Source organism: Haliaeetus albicilla, chromosome 23 (assembly GCF_947461875.1).
Source record: "Haliaeetus albicilla chromosome 23, bHalAlb1.1, whole genome shotgun sequence".
Classification (NCBI taxonomy): domain Eukaryota; kingdom Metazoa; phylum Chordata; class Aves; order Accipitriformes; family Accipitridae; genus Haliaeetus; species Haliaeetus albicilla.
Genome location: NC_091505.1, coordinates 24,054,252 through 24,072,232, shown reverse-complemented (window position 1 = coordinate 24,072,232; position 17,981 = coordinate 24,054,252). Strand labels below are relative to the sequence as shown.

General features: G+C 46.9%; 1 protein-coding gene across 1 annotated transcript; it reads right to left on the bottom strand.

Annotated features, from left to right (window-relative positions):
• Positions 1–7,415: 7,415 nt before the first annotated feature.
• HMGN5 (high mobility group nucleosome binding domain 5) lies at positions 7,416–16,616 on the bottom strand. Its single transcript, XM_069811572.1, has 6 exons — positions 16,356–16,616; positions 14,861–14,890; positions 14,313–14,342; positions 13,333–13,383; positions 9,415–9,558; positions 7,416–8,100 (listed from the first exon to the last, which is right to left on the bottom strand). The coding sequence occupies exons 1-6, from the start codon at positions 16,368–16,370 to the stop codon at positions 8,053–8,055; spliced, it is 318 nt and encodes a 105-aa protein (XP_069667673.1). The 5' UTR covers positions 16,371–16,616; the 3' UTR covers positions 7,416–8,052.
• Between the last annotated feature and the right edge of the window lie 1,365 nt (positions 16,617–17,981).

Below are 17,981 nucleotides of genomic sequence, written 5' to 3'. Positions count from 1 at the left end.
CCTCCAGGGATGACCCTGCTGCCTCACTGGTCAGCTGGCCTGGTTTTCCATAGTTGTCATTATAACTATCATTATTTATCCAGCACATTAAATTTATAGAAAGTTTTAGCAAATGAAATCCTCACCTTCTTAAACCTGATGGGGAAACTTCTGTCGACTGCAGCAGAGTGATGACCTCATGTTCATATCCACTTGGATTTCTACAAACTGCTGTTTCTTTTCCTCCAAGCTCACATACTTCAGTAAGTAGGACGTGCAAAATGAAACAAGATTACTTGCTTGCTTCTCATCCACCGCAGGACTGGCACGAGCCACCGTCCCCATCAGCGCAGCAGCAGGAAAGTGTAAGCATCCCACCGGGTACCCCCAGGTTCTGCTGCATCCCGTGGGAAAGCAGGCTGGCTGCCCAAAACTCGGCCACTGGTCCCTGACGGTGGGGACCGGAGGATGGGGACATGCAGACCCCAAGTCTCCTCGCCGAAGAGGCGGCAGGGCAGGCAGGGACGAGAGTCCGTCACCCCGCAGGAGCTGCGGTACACGCTCCCGCTCCCGGTGCCGTCCCCCCCCCAGCCGGTTAACCTCAAACTGACAGGGTCCTCCCTGACGATCGAGTTATGTTTTGCAGTGCAGTTACACAAGAATACTCAGACATGACCACCACCTAGAGGCTAGAGCACTAAATGAAGCTAGAAAGATTTATAGTCAAGATGGGCCAAAAGGGGGTTGGCAATATTTCGTGAGCCCGAATCGGGCAACAATGAGAGCTGGGTATCCGGACCACCTTCCTCCAACCCAGCGGTGGTCCTCACTTCAACTTCAGCCTACACAAGAGCAGCCAACGGCAGCACCAAGCAAACCTGCTGTCCTGGGGGAACGCGTTTAGGGAAGGAGTTTTGCAAAGAGCAGAAGAATGCGGTGCCCTTTTCTTGCACGGGGGCACGCATGCAGCAGCCGCATTCCTCGGCTTCGTCTGCTGAGAAGCCAAGGTCCAGCAGCACGGGGCTCGGCAGGGACACACACAGAGCAGCTCGCCAGTCCACGGTACCTCGGTTACGTCCACGCTGAAGTCACCGCTGTGTGTCCCCGCCGACAGCCAGAGACACGTGCAGTTTGACAGCGGGCAAGTTTTTTTTCCTTTCGAGGTGCCAGGAGCGTGGCCAGAGGGGCTCTGACCAAAGGTACGTAGAAGCCCGTGTCCCCTTGCCTCCAGCTCCGGCCGGAGGTGACGGGGAAGGGCAGAGCCAAGGGACGGCTCCAGGTCCTCTCCCAGCCTCCCACGGTTTGTGACTTCGGCTCGTCCTGCACCGGGGACGCGTCTTTGTGTTCGACAGCCCCACTGGGTCGTCTTCCAAGAATTTGGCTAATCACTTACTAAACCGTTACGATTTTTGGGATCCATTTGGGCAATGAGTTCCGCGGCTTAATTACACGTTGTGTGAAATATGTTCGTTTTGCATCTGCCACTTGGTAATTTCATTTGGTGCCTCTTTGTTTGCTTTGTCTTCCAACACAAGAGCCATCGACCCCTATTCACTTTCTCCGTGTCACTGCATGAGTCTATACATCTCCCTTCTCCTTTTTTCCCCTGTCTGTCAATTCTTCGCAAGACAAAAAGAGTAATTTATGTAATTGTTGCTGATATAATGTGCTAAAACTCTCCTTTACCCTCCAACAGTTAATTACACTTGTTAATTATTTTAATTACTCCCAGGGTAATGCTCCAGGTACAGAGGAGGATCCCACTGGGCTACAGAGGCATAAACACAAGAGCAGAAAAGTCAGTGTTTACTCCAAAGAGCTACGTTGATATAACCGGTCTATAACAGCATGGGTGGTGAAACCGGAGCAGGGAAGGCTTGGCCTAGATTTGCAAATTTCTGTTTGCGGCATGGAAAGATTTATAGGAGGCGGCCTTAGGGGAAGGCAGATCCTGCAGGATTTCCCCTGGACTGGGCTGTTGAGGCTTGGAGACGCGACTCCAGCCTTTCCCTCCTGAGCAGAGATGATGCTTTCCGTGCAAAATGGAACCACAACTTGGCAATGTAGTAACAGCCAGCACCTCTGTGATGGTAGAGACGGTTATGTGAAGGAAGAAATCAAATCAAGCAAACTTTCAGCCCGTCTGGAAAGCTGAGGCTCAGTCCTAGGCTTAGGGACAGCCTACCTCTAACTACAAGGCGTGGGCCTAGGGGAACGGTGGCCCCTGTATCAGTAAAACAAAAAAGATCATTTGTGGTCTCGCAGAGCAGCATCTGCCAGCACCCTCGTAGCCAGGATGAAATCCGAGAGTTGCCGCAATCTAAACCTTCTTTGCAGTTTCTTTTATCTTACTGGGGGAAAAACAAACAGAAGAGAACCAGAAAGCTTTGTGGCTAAGATGTCTCACATCTGGTTTTAGCTCCAAGAAATGTACTTCCACCCCCTCCCCGAATTGTTAATGTTAAACAAACAAAACCCCGGCGATTTTTCTGGGTTTTGGCTCTCAGATAACTCACAAGCAGCTTTGACTGCGAATTCCAGGCTTGTGCTACCCTTCATCCCTAATGAAAGCAACGCACCTCGCTTGGCCGGGAGGCAGGCATTTCCAAACGGCAAACCAAAAAGCCGTGCCCCGGGACTGCAGGCGGGTACTGGCACCCGCCGGCTGCGCGCTGGGGACGCCGACGCTGGGAGAAGCGGTCTTGACCGCTCTATTTTTAGGTTTCAGTGCAGCATTTTTGCCTGTGTTATTTATGCTTCCCCCCTTCTTTTAAGAACGTCTGGAAATGTTTAAGATGTGTCCGATTGTATTAACATGTCTTTGAGAGCTTTATGGTGTCAATTTGATTTCCACTCTTTTAGAAACAGGGCTTTCCAATTTATGATTTTATTCCTTTTATATCACATAAGCACCTACTTCATTTCACTGCTTTCAGGTGTTATGTCAATCTGAAGTTCACACTAATGCATTCGGACATCACTTACATATTTCCATTTGACACGTTTCAAGCAATTCCCCCGCTGGTGCCACAGGAGGAAGGCGGCGTTTTGTTCCTCCGAGATCCTCTCTCGCTGGCCCCTCGCTGTCCTCTTCCAGCAGCGTTGGCAGAGGTAGCTAAATCGGGGCAGATGAAGGGTGTGGGAGCAGCACACTGGTCCTCTCCCCATCCCCTCGAGTCAGCCCAAGCCCAATCCTAATCGCGCTCCTTCAAAAGCAGGGGACAGCAGCCAAATGAGACACCAATGACTTCTGTCACCCACCTCCACGCTCACTTGCGACCAGCTCCCCTCTCTTTCGGGCACTGGGACGGTCTCTGGCCAGAAGCCACGTTAACATTGTTCTCTCAAAATGAGAGAGGCTCCTTGAAAGCCACGCAGCAGCGGGGCCCGAGGGGTGTTCTCGGCTCTCTGGAGCCCGTCCAGGGCATCAGGTTTCAGAGCAGGGGCTCCCACGCCAGCTGCATGGGGAAGGAACATCACCACTGGGACAATTAGAAAGAAGAGCCATCCGTTTCTATTCAGGGGATTCAATTTTCTTTCTACTTCATCAGATTAACACCAATGTAACTCCATTAACTACCAGGGAGTTGCTCTTGATCTGAAAATCGGACCCATCGGATTTTCTGGCTTTTGTGTGCAGTCACTTCATTCACAGGAGCGAAGGTGGATGTAGGATGTACCGACAAAAGCCCTCCTTGTATGTGGTTTGGGGGGGGGGTTGGTTTTTTTTCTTTCCCCTGTTGACCCTTTTTTTTTAAATCCCAAGGACCTCACTGTGATTTTCATTTTCTGCTTGCTGATGGCAGCCATGCTTTTTCTCTCCTGTTCCTCCCCCCGTGCTGCTCCAGCACATTGCTGATGATGGACACCAGGAAGAAGTCTAGAGGTGCTTCCTCTTATTTCAAACCTCACTTTCCAGGACAGTGAGCAGTGTTTTTCTAAGCCTTTCATCGTTCTGACAAAGCAATAAGTAAATGCTTGCTCAAGTTCTATTGGAGGTCCTGTAAGAACATGCATTATTGCAAGGAATGGGAAGTCTCAGTACTTTCTCTGAAACTTTAAAGGCATCCTGAAGTTACCTCAGCTCCATGCTGCGCCAGGAGCCTGCACCCAAAGTTACATCATGAGTCATCTTAATGCACCAAGCCTGGCGAGAATGACAAAACAAAAATCCTGGTCAAGAGCCTTGCTTTGTGCAATGATTGCTACTAAATAAAATCATTATGATGAACCTCCTTAGCAATAAGACAGGTCTGAAGCATTACCATGATCCCTTCTTCAGCATTGCACTAAAATTGGGTCGTTGTTCACTGTCATCTCACTATATTAACCTTGACTCTACAGCTATACTCTATCAGTGTTTCTATTTGGACAGGATAATGTGGCCCCAGACACCGATTCCCACCCGAACCACTCCGCTATCCTCTTGACACCACCACACCTTCTGGGCCTGGCACTGGTCACTCAAATGCCAAACACTACTCAGCACAGCGGGATGTACCCACAGACCGCGCTCACCTTGACACACAGGTTTTCTTTGCGTGCAAGATTTAACGATTTGCAGGGTTCCTGCTTAGCAGGTAACAGCATCAGTAGTGCTTACAGTCTGCTTGTTAAACAGGATGTAAGGTTTGTCAAACTACCTCAAACAAGGATGAGTATCTAAAACATTATGACCAGCAATATTGCCTCTTTCCACCAGGTTTCACTGCAAAATCCCAGTCAACAGTTGTACATGCATGTTGTCCAGTAAATGACAAGCTACATGGGCATCTCACCATTGCAAGTTGCTGCCAACCTCACTTTAAATCTCTTCCCCTAGCTAAAAATATCATTACGCCACCTCAGAACCATCACTATCTTTAGACTCATGAACCTGTTTGCCACGTTGCATCTTCTAAGGTCCTTAATTGTTATGATTAATAATGATAATCAAACTCCCGCAGCCCATTTTGCCTGCCTAGCAGTTCTACAGATCTTTCATAACCAGTATCAGAATAGGCAAACACGTACTGCTTGCACCCAGAGCACCGCTGAACAGCCAGCCAAGGCTCTCAGTGAAGGCAGTTTCTCCACCTATTCCAACTAAACCTGACAGCAGGTATACCCAACTGACCAGTCACTGAGAAAGTTTTCTCCCTTTGAAAACTCTACTTTTTGGACAACCATGAACTAAGCAAAGCTTGCGAGCTGACGTGGAGCTAGCCTTTGATTCAGTGTCTAGACATCAGGACCAACAGATGAGGAGGATTTGGCAGAAGGCAGGCAATCTATTTAGTTGTGCAACTCGCTCAATACCCCATTGCTCAGAAAAGTTATGAATTTGAGCAAGGAGGTTTGTCTGAAAAGTTCTTAAGCAATTTTCTGTACTTATTTGAAACAGGAATCCGATTATAACAATAGTTATAGAATTAAGAACAACTCTCGCCCTGGCACTAGAAGAGGAAGAAATAAACAAAACCAAACACTCAATTGTATGTTTCTGTCTAACGACCTCCATATTAAAATGGAGAAACATGACTTGACATACAGTATGACCCCAATTAGCATACGACGGGCTGATTATACCTTGGCATATGGATGAGCCCTTTGCTAAGAAGAAAATATCAACCATATTCATAGTGGCTGCTGTTATTTAAAAACAATGCTTGAAACACTCAGTGACTAGAGGCTGAAGCCAAAGAGAAATGGTTCACATGGTACCAAGATTCGGAGAAGGAGCTTACCTTCCCTGCAGAACTAGATTTGCTATTTTAAGCCCTGTTAGAGAAACCAGGGGGGGCAGGGGGAATATGCAAGTATAAAACATTTCATTCCAATATGCATTTCCTCCCTGAAGCAGTACGGGCCCATTGGTATTTCTCATCGACTTCAAGCAGCATTCAGTCAGACCCTAAAAATGATTGTACCATGCGTCCAAAGCACGCTGCTGTGCTTGCTAGTCATCTTTCATTATTCAAAAGCAGGCTAAATTCAGTAAATAATTTTTACATGTGTCAGGATGACATTTGAACTATTGTTGGATCCTCTTCAAACTGGGGCATTCAGAATCTCTCTGGGTTTACCCCCATCTCACCACACTTCCACCAGACAAGGGATTCCAGCTACTTCGCTCCATCAGTCTTCACTGCAGGAGAGACTATAGAGTACGCCCCGAAGTCACTGTATTGAGGCTGTGTTGGAATAAGGGAATATACTGCAAAGGAAAAGGCCCCTAAATACTCCCTCACCTTTACTGCTGAGGAAGACCTAGCCCAGCTAACCCTGATGCTTTTATAGAGCAGCTCTACAGAAAGGTGGTGCAGCAGGAATAAAAAATCCCCAGCGCTTTAGGCTTTGAAAATTAAATCCACATTAAACATCATCTGGTGGCCAGTGCCATGGGGTACTGATCCTGAAACACACGTTTAATACAAGACACGATGCATTGAGATGCTGAGTTAGGTTTTGGATATGAGATAAAATATGCAAGCTCCTGGAATTTCACATTTCTGGGCTGCGAAACAATTTAATGCAAAAGATAAGGTTTCTGCATTGCAGACATTTTTCTTCTTATTAAATATATAATGTATTTGGTCATGAATGTGAAGAGACTTTATACAAAAGGAGGCTTTAAGAAGAAAACTTGAAGTGTCCTTGATAAAGCTGCATAGAATAGCTGTAGCAACAAAAATGAGGCTCGGTAAAACCAATACTAAACACCCATTTAACTACCGTCTGGTCTAGCTGTCATTTCCCAGAATAACGAAGCTTGCATTAATGGAAAGCACTTCTGTACACATACATGTTATCATTCTCGAAGAAGCTAAGCGAGTCCAAGAAAACATTTTGTGAGTAATACATGTTTAAAGAAGAAAACTATAAACAACAGTTATGGAAGTATGCACTTTAACCAGCACTATGAACATCCCTACACCAACAGAAAACTATTTTATACTATTAAGGGTTTGATGCAAACGTGGCAGTCTCTAAGCCTCTGCAATATTTCTAAGAGGAAAGAACCCCCCTCCAAATCATTATCAATTAATAGGCACATAAAAGAAAACCAGAGCATACCCTTCAGAATTTATAACAACATCTATAACGCTTAAGGCATATTGGACAACACCAAGTATCCCACCTTTACTTGAGTAAGTAATGAGAGTTTACAAGGTCAGCCTTCATCTGAAAGTGTTGGCTGAAGTTCCCAGCTGGTGTAAGCCAGCACGTTTCCTCTGAAATCATCTACTCCCATTTCGGCTGCCGAGAGGCTGGCCCATAAAGTCATTTTTGTTTACACAACTGAAGACGACACGGGCTCAAACCCTAATCATGCTATGGCCCAAAGCTTCCTAGCTGCATAGGTTCTCTCCGCCTGAGGCCCTGAACTACTGCAACTCTTCTGGAATTTGGTAGCTTTCCAGCAGTACGTTTGCAGCACAAGCAACAAACCACAATCAGCTTTTGAGGAGTCTTTTTTATTAAGATAAATCCAGCAAAATTCCTAACAGTGGGTACATACAACCAACCTGCCCTTTTAAAAGAAATGTTTGTATTTCATTTAAAAACATGATTACACTTTTATTTATTTATTTTTTTCAAAACTGACAAAATAAAATTACATTTGGGAAACAACAGATTTCCAGCTCTTAGGTTTTTCATGAAAATAGCTCACCTTCTTTATAAAAGCAACCCACAGAACCACTGGAATGTTTAACACGGTTATTTGTTTTGAGACCTCCCCACTTTAAGAAACCATACAACACATACAAGGGTAAAATTAAAATCTGAAGTCTGTAAGCATGACTTACACAAAAAGGGACACACTGACAGAAGTCAAAAGCTACCACCACTTATTCTTTCCATGTACCATACAAACTATTACAATCACAAAATTTAAAAACAATGATTTTTTTGTTGTTTTGTTTGTTAGGGATTTAATTCCCAAGTAACCGAGATGAAGATGTTCCATAATTAAATTCATGCTAAAAAAACCTGCATTTATAAAATAGTTGATAAAAATATTCCTCTCTGTTAACAATACAGCATGGAGGTACGGATACCAAATGATGGAGATATAGGGCAGGGTTAACATTACTCGGACTTGGCTTCCTTATCATCAGATGCTTCAGCAGCTGGTGCCTATAAAAGTGTTTGGGAAGAATAGAAATATTATTCGTAATGCTAATCGGATTCCATTCCAACAAGCATCAAAGAGAGACTAGTTTGTTAGCACAGACATGGACAACATTTTGTGTAGATGGACAAGAATGCACAGCTACTACAGAAAATATCAACACAACAGCATGTCGGCTGGTAATTCTAAAAATTCAAACACAGATGAGTATTAACTGATGACCGAGTTAATTTTGGAATGTTAAGTGCCTCCAAAGAGGCAGAAGTCTAGAACGTGTTTTAGATTAGGATCAATCATAAGCTAGGGAAAGTTCAAGTCCTCATCTTCGTAAGTCACAGGGAAGTGTAAGAATTACACATAAAAGCGCGATACTGGTCTACCGTCCGAACTTCAGGGAAATTGATTCTCACCTGTTTTCTATAAAAAGGTCCGCTATTACTTTTTAAGTCAACACATCAAAATTGCAAAGCTCCTATCAAAGATCCTTTGAAGTACACTAACCCCATATTAATTTTTAGCAAAGAAGCTCCTGAATTACTTTTAAAAATGAAAGAATAAACGACCCATTAACTGGATAATGATACTCAACACATGAAGAGAGATCACCGTAAATCAAAAGTAACAGAGAACACAACAGGCTAGTCTGTGCCTACAGGGGCAAAGGGAGCCCATAGCAAACGTTGCGTTTCTACTACCAGCAAGGAAACTGCTAGGAAAAGGCCATCGGGAACTGACTGAAGCTTGTAGCTAGTCCTAGAAAATGGCAGCTCTTAGGTAAGTAGCTGATACAGTAAGAACCTGTAAGAAAGAGGCTTGCAGACCAAGAGACAAGACCAAGTTTATTTTGCAGATGTCTTGTTGAACTGTTCTGAGGCGAAGAATTGTTTTAAAGAATTGTGTAAAACTTAAAACCAGATTTCTGGCACAGTACCAACCCGTGCTGAGCAGAAGAGGCAATCCAGCAGTCCAGAGAGGATATGCAAAGTCAGCTCAGGGTTGGATAGCAATCTTACTGAGCTCTATTGTTCCCCAAATATTCTGCATTGCTCTTGTGCCAACCCTGAGAGGGACACTACGATAGCACAGACCACCTGTGGAAGGGCTCTATCACATAGCAGGAATGAGTTTGAAGGAGAATGCTATTCTTTCAGGCTCTCCCTGGGAGTTGCCCTGTGCAGGTACTGCGGCTGGTCTGTCTTTACAGGATGGCAGTGAAACACAACACACCACCTTCTGACAAGGAGGCCCAATCGTTGGCTCCTGCGGATGTATTACCAATACATCTGTGTTTATTCCCATGTTTACTGTAGCTAAAGTACCTCATTAGTTTTGGTATCTCCGTTTTCAGAGTGGTTTTCTTCTTTAGCATCCTCTTGTTTAGTTTCATCTTTGCCTTTGGCTCCTTTCTTCCCTTTTGTTGCTGCCTTTTTGTCCTCCTTTTTATCATTTGCTGCCTTTTCTTTCTGTTAAGAAAACAGACCGTGATATGGTAAACACTAATTTCCACCTCGTACATCTGCACACGGACATATTCAACTCTAAAACCGTCTACGCAACCTGCTTCTACACGCTGAACTTCCTATTGACAAAGATGAGATGAAAGTTTCCAGGGAGAAGTGCTTTCCTTCTATTCTGTCCTGAATGTGCTACTGGGAAGTGCATAATATAAAAGCAGCCATGGCTGGGGTTAAAAGAATTCCTATTTTAAATAGGCATTCAATTAAATTAGCTAAAAAATGTTGAACTGGCCTGTATTTCTGCTGTGCTGCTGAAAGGCATACCACAGAACAAAAAGAACATCTACAGCTAGTGGAAATAGCAGAATACTTCAGATGTGCTATTAATGCCTATTTAGAAAACTGTAACAAAGCTGTAGTCAAAGGACTTTCCCCCTTCCCTGCCAGAAATATTCCTTACTATAATAAACCATTTGTGTGATAGACAAGTTGGGGGCTCAACAGCATCACTTCAGTAACAACGTGAACTTTGCATGTATTATTTAAGCGCAGTTTTTTATATGTGGATCAGGCTAAACCAAAACAAAACTTGATGCTACAACTTCTGTAGTAATAGTTTTCTATATGGGAAGGTCAGACCCCCATACAGTAACAAGTGTGACTCTCATTAGTTTCACTTCCAAGGATCTGCCTCTTGCTGCCAATAAGTAAGTGCACTAAGCAAACTAGATTAGTTCCTCGCTTGATTAACCCAGTTCCAACAAAGGAACCATAAATATCTGCAAAATTACTACTCACAGGTAAGTGAAGATAAACAGGTAATTACTGAAGATATCTCTCTCTCTCTCTACTCAGAAGATGGAGCTGTCTCAGTGACTAGAAGTTACAAAAGTATACTTTATTTCAACACCTCGCTTATTAGTGTACAAAATTAATTCACATTAAAAATGAGCTGCTAGCTCAGGGTAAACTCAGATAGAGTATAAGGGGCAAAGTCACCTGATTCTTCAATGATACCAATGATTAAAAATTCACCAAAATTAACACCAACTCCTATAACAATGCAGAAAATTTAAGGCAGGAGGTTAGTAAGAGAAGGAAGAGAGTCACCAGAGGAGGAAAGGGAAGAGTAAGCCTCCACTCGCTCTTTTCCCCCTCTGTTGGCTTTCAAGAGAGGCAGCAAAAAGATAAACATCATAATATCAGCACCCAAGTATTCTGGTACTGTTTGGCAGTAAGATTAAGAATTGCAATACTTTGCTCTCTGTCACTTGAACAGACCTCATCAGACCTCTGAAGCACATGTAAGTAGACCACTGTGAAGGGCTCCTCCAGCAGCACCGGTATGCTCCAAACTCAGGAGCACAGGCATGTTAGTCACTTGCTCTTCCAATGTAAGCCATAAAGGATTTTTAAAGACTTGGGGTTGTTTGAAGAAGGGTATCTTTTCCCTTTACCCCATTAAAAAAAAGTCAATAAAGTATTAACAGAGCTAAAACTGTAATTCTCTGTAGCCCACTCTTTGCTGGTAAAGCCCCTCTTAAGAAAGCTTTCAAGGAGAATCTACAGTATCTGGCTTCCATGGCTGGACTGACTGGAGAGAAAGTGTCTCGCAGCACACAGCTGTGAGTGAGGATCCCGGGATCTCTGCTCTGTTCTGCAAGATCCGTGGCTTCTGGGGACAAGCGAATGGCTATTCTGTAAGGACCAACACTCATAACCAAGTGAGTCCAGGAAAAAAAATACCCAAGGAGACGACATTATTTTTCAATGTCCAAGCTTCTTCCATCCTCTCAGCTAGTTCTGAGCTAATACCACTGTATTAATTTTCCTGAACAATTTTTCTATACAGATGGCAACATCAATTCAGTAATAAGGTCATGTGTTTTATAAAGAGATAGAACTTTTTTCCCAGCTCTATGTTTTTCAATATGGCCAATTTTAGAAGGTAAAATCTATTCTGACACACAAAAAAACATTTGAAGAACCTGAAGGTTACATATTTGAGGGAAACCAGAATTAAAGATGCCTGCACAATTCTTATTACATCCCCCTTTGCACAGATACTGATCCAGTATTAGGAGCTCTAGAGAGCCAAAAATGCAGCTCAAGTATCCTGGCTTCAAACCAGCACCACAGAAGCAAGAGGACCAACGCTTTCCAAGTCCAACTGCGGGGCAATGTGCGGTGCAATGACCAAGGCACCGCTCCCAGCAGAACTAAACCGTGTATGATCCCAGAGGGAGGCCGCACCATACAGCTTGTGCAGGAAGGGAGCAAACTAAGTTTTGACAGTCGCTTACAGTCCTTAACTTTTGAATGTTTATTTTCACAACTTTTAAGATTCGGTTAACGCAGCTTTCGTGTATAAACCCCGAGATGTTTCCATAAAAATAAAAAAGCAAACTTGAAAAAAAAGAAAATACCAACAACGTGCATCGTATCCAACTGCACTGAGCTCTGCATGGGTCATCAGCAGAGGCTGAACCCAGGACTTTTAGATCCCCAAGCCAGCTCTCTGCCACTTGGGCTGGAAGAGCAGCCACCAGCGGTAGGCTCTCCTCCTCCCAGGGTACCAGCAGACACCAGAAGGAGATGCAATCCAGAGTGTGCCAGCCGCATGAGCACCACAGGAATGCGGAGCAGCAGGGTTCTGAGGTTCCCCTGCCGCTCTGGAATGGGATCTAGAAATCTGGCTGCACGACCAAGACGCAGATGCAAAAAACTTGCTCTCCACACCATTGCAATTACAGAGCTGAGATGCGGGATCCCCAAACCGACAAGCAGGGTTCTCCTTCTTGTCCATTTCTCATGACATCTCTGATGCTCCATATAGAAGGACTTGGAGGTAGAATAGTTTTCATCATCTGGAAGTCTGCTGTGCCATATGCAATTGCAAGGCCTTTTAAACGTACAGAAAAGAGCTCCTGGTTCCCAGCCCGTCATCCCCTTCTGCAACTAAAGCATCTCTCGCACCTGTGTTTTGTCCATACGACCACCAAAACCACAAAGGAAAATGTATGATGGGAACAGGTTAAAAAGAACGCTAAAGTTCTGTTGTTGTTGTTGGTTTTTTCCCCAGCTGCAAAATCCTAATACAATCTGAGTATTTACAGAGACATCTAAAAAAAAGCACTGCAAACTGTGACCGCTGGGGCAGTCTGTGACAGGAAAGGGGTATAAAGAAATACCACATATGGATTGCAGAACTGTCCCCTTTTAAATTTCAGACTGTTAATCCAAAGCAAAAAGGAGCTTTAAATAGTTTCTTTTTTAACTATACTGTCAGGTATGCCAAGATTTCTGGCATTTCCAAAAATATCCAGCTTAAGGAAACGGGTACATAGAACTTTATCTCCAGTGATTAAAATTTGATAAACTGATAACTAGCTGAAAAGAGTGCCTTTGAATGAAAACATAGTAAGAAACTATAATTAAAAGCATGATTTTCAATACTGTCTCTGAGTCTCTGATCTCTATGCAAAGCATCGTTTTCCCAACAATGCATTACACGAAACTTCAGAATGGCCTTGCAAGGCAAGCAGCAAAGCCTCACCACAACTTATTTAAAATCTGTTCAGTTTCCCGCATTCCTTCACTAGGAATTAGATAAAATGATCTTTACATCTTTCAAGTTCTTCTAACTCACATAATTCAATCTTAACCCTTTCAAGAAAATGATGAAAAACCAAAATGGTTAGTTGTGGATGTTTTTTCCCCCCTATAAACACCTTGAGAAAGAAAAGTATAACTTCAGTTCAAGAGATCTCGAAGACTTACCTTAGGTGCTGCCTTTTTGGGCTTTGGCTCCGGTTTAGGCGGAGCAGGTTTCTGTACAAAACATACATAAGAAACAGAGTCAGATGAATGCTATAAATGTTTTAGCAACATGCTGTTAACTTTTGAAAACTAATCAAACAAAAAATAGTTTAGAGCTGTCTGCTTCATTCTGTATAAAGAAGTAAACGTCAGAGACAGATCAACATGTTTCATTAACCAAACCCGCGTTTCCTCACGTATGTTACAGTGGCACAGATGCTGATAAGAGTAGTAAGTGGATCATTACTGTGTCTGGGTGTTACTGTCTGCTGTGAAGGCAAGCGTGTGTCAGAAATGAAAGGTATTAACATTTGGACACAACTCTACGTATGAATACATATCTTAGCTTTCACTAAAATTAAGTACTGTCTTTTTTAAATAGCAATCGTTATCCACTTGGCATTTCCAAGATGGCTTAAAAAAGGGCTGGGTGCACTATGTGTCTGTAGAAGAGGATGCCAAGAGCCTGTTTAAGGCTGCGACTTTGGGCTGAACCCTATTGCCCGACACAGATTTATACCCTCTATGTCTCAGTTTACCCAACAGTTGAACCGGCAAAATCAATGGGCAAATTACAAGTATAAGGAGAGAGCAGGCCACTTATAGACCTATGAGCAGGTACTTGTATGGAGAAGACCTACAAAGAACAAACGCATCTTGAAATCAATATTCCTTGACTCTGGATACTCATGCGTCCAGACCTCACGTTAACTAACACAGCTGTTGCATCTCACATGAAATGTCTAAAAGTAAGCCTGTAATGTGTTGATACTCGAGGACCGAAAGCATAAAATGGGAATTTTACTTTTAAATATTGCAATACTCTAGCCATGCCTTTCACAATACCGGTGGGAAAAAACCAAATAGTTTCTCTGTAACTGTCCCCTAGAACGTAACACCCCACGTGATGTAATATTAAGAGAGTAAATAAAGATACTTACAGCAGATAGTCTAGCTGACCTTCTCTTTGGCTATGTAAAGAAAGATGTGTCACTAAAATTCAGAGAGCATGTAAAGCAGTGCTTTCCCAGAACCGCAACCCAGAATAACACGGCACGTGCACTACGCCACGAAGCCCCATACAAATTCGAGGGTTTATGAAATTACGGGCATTATGGCGATGACTTCCCGGAAGTGCAGCTTTGTTCCATAGTTCCCACCCTACGCTGCCGCCCTTTTACCCCACTGAGGTGGCAAGTGATATAAGTTTCTCTTACTTCCAGGAGTTGTGCCATTAAGGCTCTGCCACCGAGCCATTGCCTGCGAGGCTCAAGGGGACACGTTCCCGTTGGATCTGATGGCCTCAGCGCGGCGGAGCCGCTGCCTCCAGCCGGGACTCCCAGCACCCACCTCAGGCGAAGAGGCCAAGGGACGGGCCCGAGCACCCCAAACCCAGGCGCAAGGCCCGAGCCTGCACCCACCCCTGTGGGGGCCGCAGATCTGTGGAGCCCCCTAAAAGTTCTCGGGAGGAGTGGGGACCAGCACCTACCTCCTCCTTTGCCTCGCCTTCAGCTGGAGCCTGCAAGGAAAGCCAGAGACTGAGGTGAGAAGGCGACGCCATCCTCTGGAGCCCTGCCTGAGGCGAGCCCGGGGCAGGGGGCGGCCACCGAACCCCCAACACCACCCGGCCGACTAAAGCCGCCCCGCCCCGCTTCCCTTCATCCCCGCTCCCCCTGACCGCCCAGCGGGCCAGGATCGAGAGGGGAAACCCATGGCGGCATCACCCCCAGCCCCAACCCACCCCGCCATCGCCTCACGGACTACAACTCCCACAATGCCTCGGGGCCGCCCAAGCGACGTCAGCGCGCCCGGCCGTCGCCGCCGTTTAAAAAGTTCCCGCCAATTTACCTGCCACAACAAGGTCGTCGCCGGTCCGGCGCAAGGACAATGACGGGAGACCCGGCCCCGTCACGGTAACGGCCGCCCGCGGGGCTTCGGACCGGCCCCGCCGCCCCCGGCCCCGCCGACGGCGGGGCCGGGGGCGGCGGGGCCGGTCCGAAGCCCCGCGGGCGGCCGGGGAGGGGGGAGTTTGGCGAGGAAGGGGGGGGGTGACGGCCGCGTCGCCTCCTCCTCCTCCTCCTCCTCCTCTTCCTCCTCCTCAGCCGCGGGGTAGCCGGGAGCGCGGCCGTACCGAGCCTCGAAGGACCCGCCGGAGGCCGGTTGCGGTCTCGGTGGCCGCGGGGTCGGGGCTTGAGGTGTTTGGGGGGGGGTGTTGGAAGCCCGCCGAGCTAAAGTTCCTAATTATGGTGGTGAATCCCTTCCCCGGTCTTTTTTTTTTTTTTTTTTTTTTTTCTTCCTTCAAGGACAGTTTCAAATTCTGCGCCGCCTAATGGCTCCAAATTACCATTGCACAACCATCTGGTATGACAAGAAGTGGGAGAGGGGAAAAAAAAAAAAAAAAAAAAAAAGGAGAACAAAGGCAAACGCAGGAGAAAGAGGCACCGTTTAGACCCAAATCCTCCCGGGGAATGGCCCGATCCGCCTTCAAATGCTCCCGGAGGTAACCGGGAGGGTTGGAGCCGTTCGGCCCCGGGGTTTTGGGCGCTGGGCGAGCGGCAGAGCCCTCCGTGCCTAGCGCTGCCTGCCTGTGTTCTCCATAGGGGCAGCAGCAGCACTATGGCTGTTTGTAATCCAGCATGGAGACACTGCTCAGCCCTTCTCCTCGCAAACAAAACAGCCCAAAGTGAACTCACAGGCTCCCCTTGCCCGCGCCGAGCAACCCCTAAAAAAAAAAAAAACCACACACGCCCTAACCCTCTACCCCTCCAGTCCCGGCTCCGCTTTTAGGACACGGACAAAAAATTAAAAATGCAAAAAAAAAAAAAAAAAAAACTCCACACACACACACACACACACACACACACACCACACACACACGCGCGCGCGCGCGCAAAAAATTTACAGATAATTCTGCGAATGCCGCTTTGATCTCTCCCCGTCGTTCCCCATCTGTCTCCCCTATTTTTTTTTTTTTTTGCACTTACCTTTCTTTTGGGCATAGTTGCACCTTAATAGTTGATTGCAAAATATATAGATATATATATAAAAAATAAATGTAACCACCAAAAAAACTGTTTCAACCCTTCTGCAAAATTGCAAAAAAAAAAAAAAAAAAGAAAGATGTATAAGGGACCAAGAGTTAATTGCAGCAGAAACTGAACAAAAAAAAATCCCCCCCTCTTTATTGCAAACAGTAAAATACACCAACACGCAACCAAACTGCATGAATGGGGAGCGCGAGATGGGCCCAGCCGCCGAGTGACGGCCGCGGCGGCCAATGAGACGGCGGGCAGAGGCCCGGGAGGCGGGGCGTGGGCGGAGGGGGGGCGGGGCGGCGGCCGTAGCGCGAGAGACGCTCGCAGACGGAGGGACGGCGGCTTTACGCTGTCTGCGCAGCGGAGCCGGCCTAAAGCGCGCGGTGAATACGGCGCCGCCGCCGTCGCCGCGGCGGGGAGGGCGCAGCCGGCGGCCCGAGCGCGGCTCCGTGGCGGGCGGGCGAGCGACGCGGAGCCGGGGCCGGGCAAACCGCCGGCCCGCCGCTCCTCCGAGCTCCTCCGCCTTGGCCGCGTCCTGCCCCGGCGGCCGCGGATCTCTCCCTCTCCTTCCACCCCGCTCCTTCCCCGCGTTCCCCCCCCGCCCCCAGCCGCCAGAGGCCGGGAAAGAAACTTCCCCGAAAGTTACCACAGGGCCGCAGGACGACAACATGGCCGCCCACGGCGGCGGCTCGCCGGCTCTCGGGCTGCAGGGGAGGGGGGGGGAGGCCGCCATGCCGCGGGGCGTGCGTTTGCGGCCTGGCAGCCGAAGGCGGGCGGCGGGGAGAGGCCGGGACGCCGGTGGAGGGGCTGGGGGTCGCGGGGAGGGGGGGGGGAGCTGAGGCGGCCGCCACGTCCCGCCTTTGCGGTACCTGTTGGAAAGGGCCGTTAACCGCCGCGGGTTACCTCAGCCGGCGGGAGGGGGGGGCTGCGGCCTTTGTCCGCCTCGGCCTCCCCCCGGGGTAAAAACGGGCTGCCCGTAGGGTGTAAAACTGCCTCGGAGGGGGGGGCAATTTCGGGACCAGGTGGCCGTTTGGGCTGTCGGAGCTCAGCTGAAGTGTGGGAGATGTTTCCCGGAGGTGGGCCTGTGAGTTTTGAGGTAGGCCCAAAGGTGAAGCCTCAAGACTTGTTGAGGAAAACGTGGTGGTGTGTCCGTCCTCGCTAGCTGCAATTTCTCCCGGGGTGTCCGCCATCTATTTCGTCTTGTTTCTTTGGGGAAAGCACAAGGTGTGCGTTAATACCACCTGTAGGACCAAAGCACTTCGCAGCTAAGACTCGCTGCTGCTCTGAGGTGTGACTGTTCCTGCCAAAGGCCGGTCTAATCTCTTTCTAAAAACCCACGGTAAAGCAGATTCTGCAGTCTTCCTAGATAGCCTGTTTCAGCACTCGGCTCTCCTTAAAACCACAAAGTTTTCCCCAGCATCTAAACCATACTTTGGCTGCAAATTAAAGTTCCTTTGCCCAGTGTCTAGCAGATAGAAAAAGCAATTCATAAGCATCAATTTACACTAACATTTTTAGATACTGTATCACTTCACATAATATTATCATATTCTCTCTTAAACTTTGCTTTTCTAG

What these genes read in the sequence shown, in the direction of transcription:
- HMGN5 (XM_069811572.1), bottom strand. An exon ending in GGTCAGCTAGACTATCTGCT is followed by an intron (nt 13,384 to 14,312) that starts GTAAGTATCTTT and finishes TGTTTTGTACAG; the next exon opens with AAACCTGCTCCGCCTAAACC. An exon ending in CCAAAAAGGCAGCACCTAAG is followed by an intron (nt 9,559 to 13,332) that starts GTAAGTCTTCGA and finishes TTTTCTTAACAG; the next exon opens with AAAGAAAAGGCAGCAAATGA.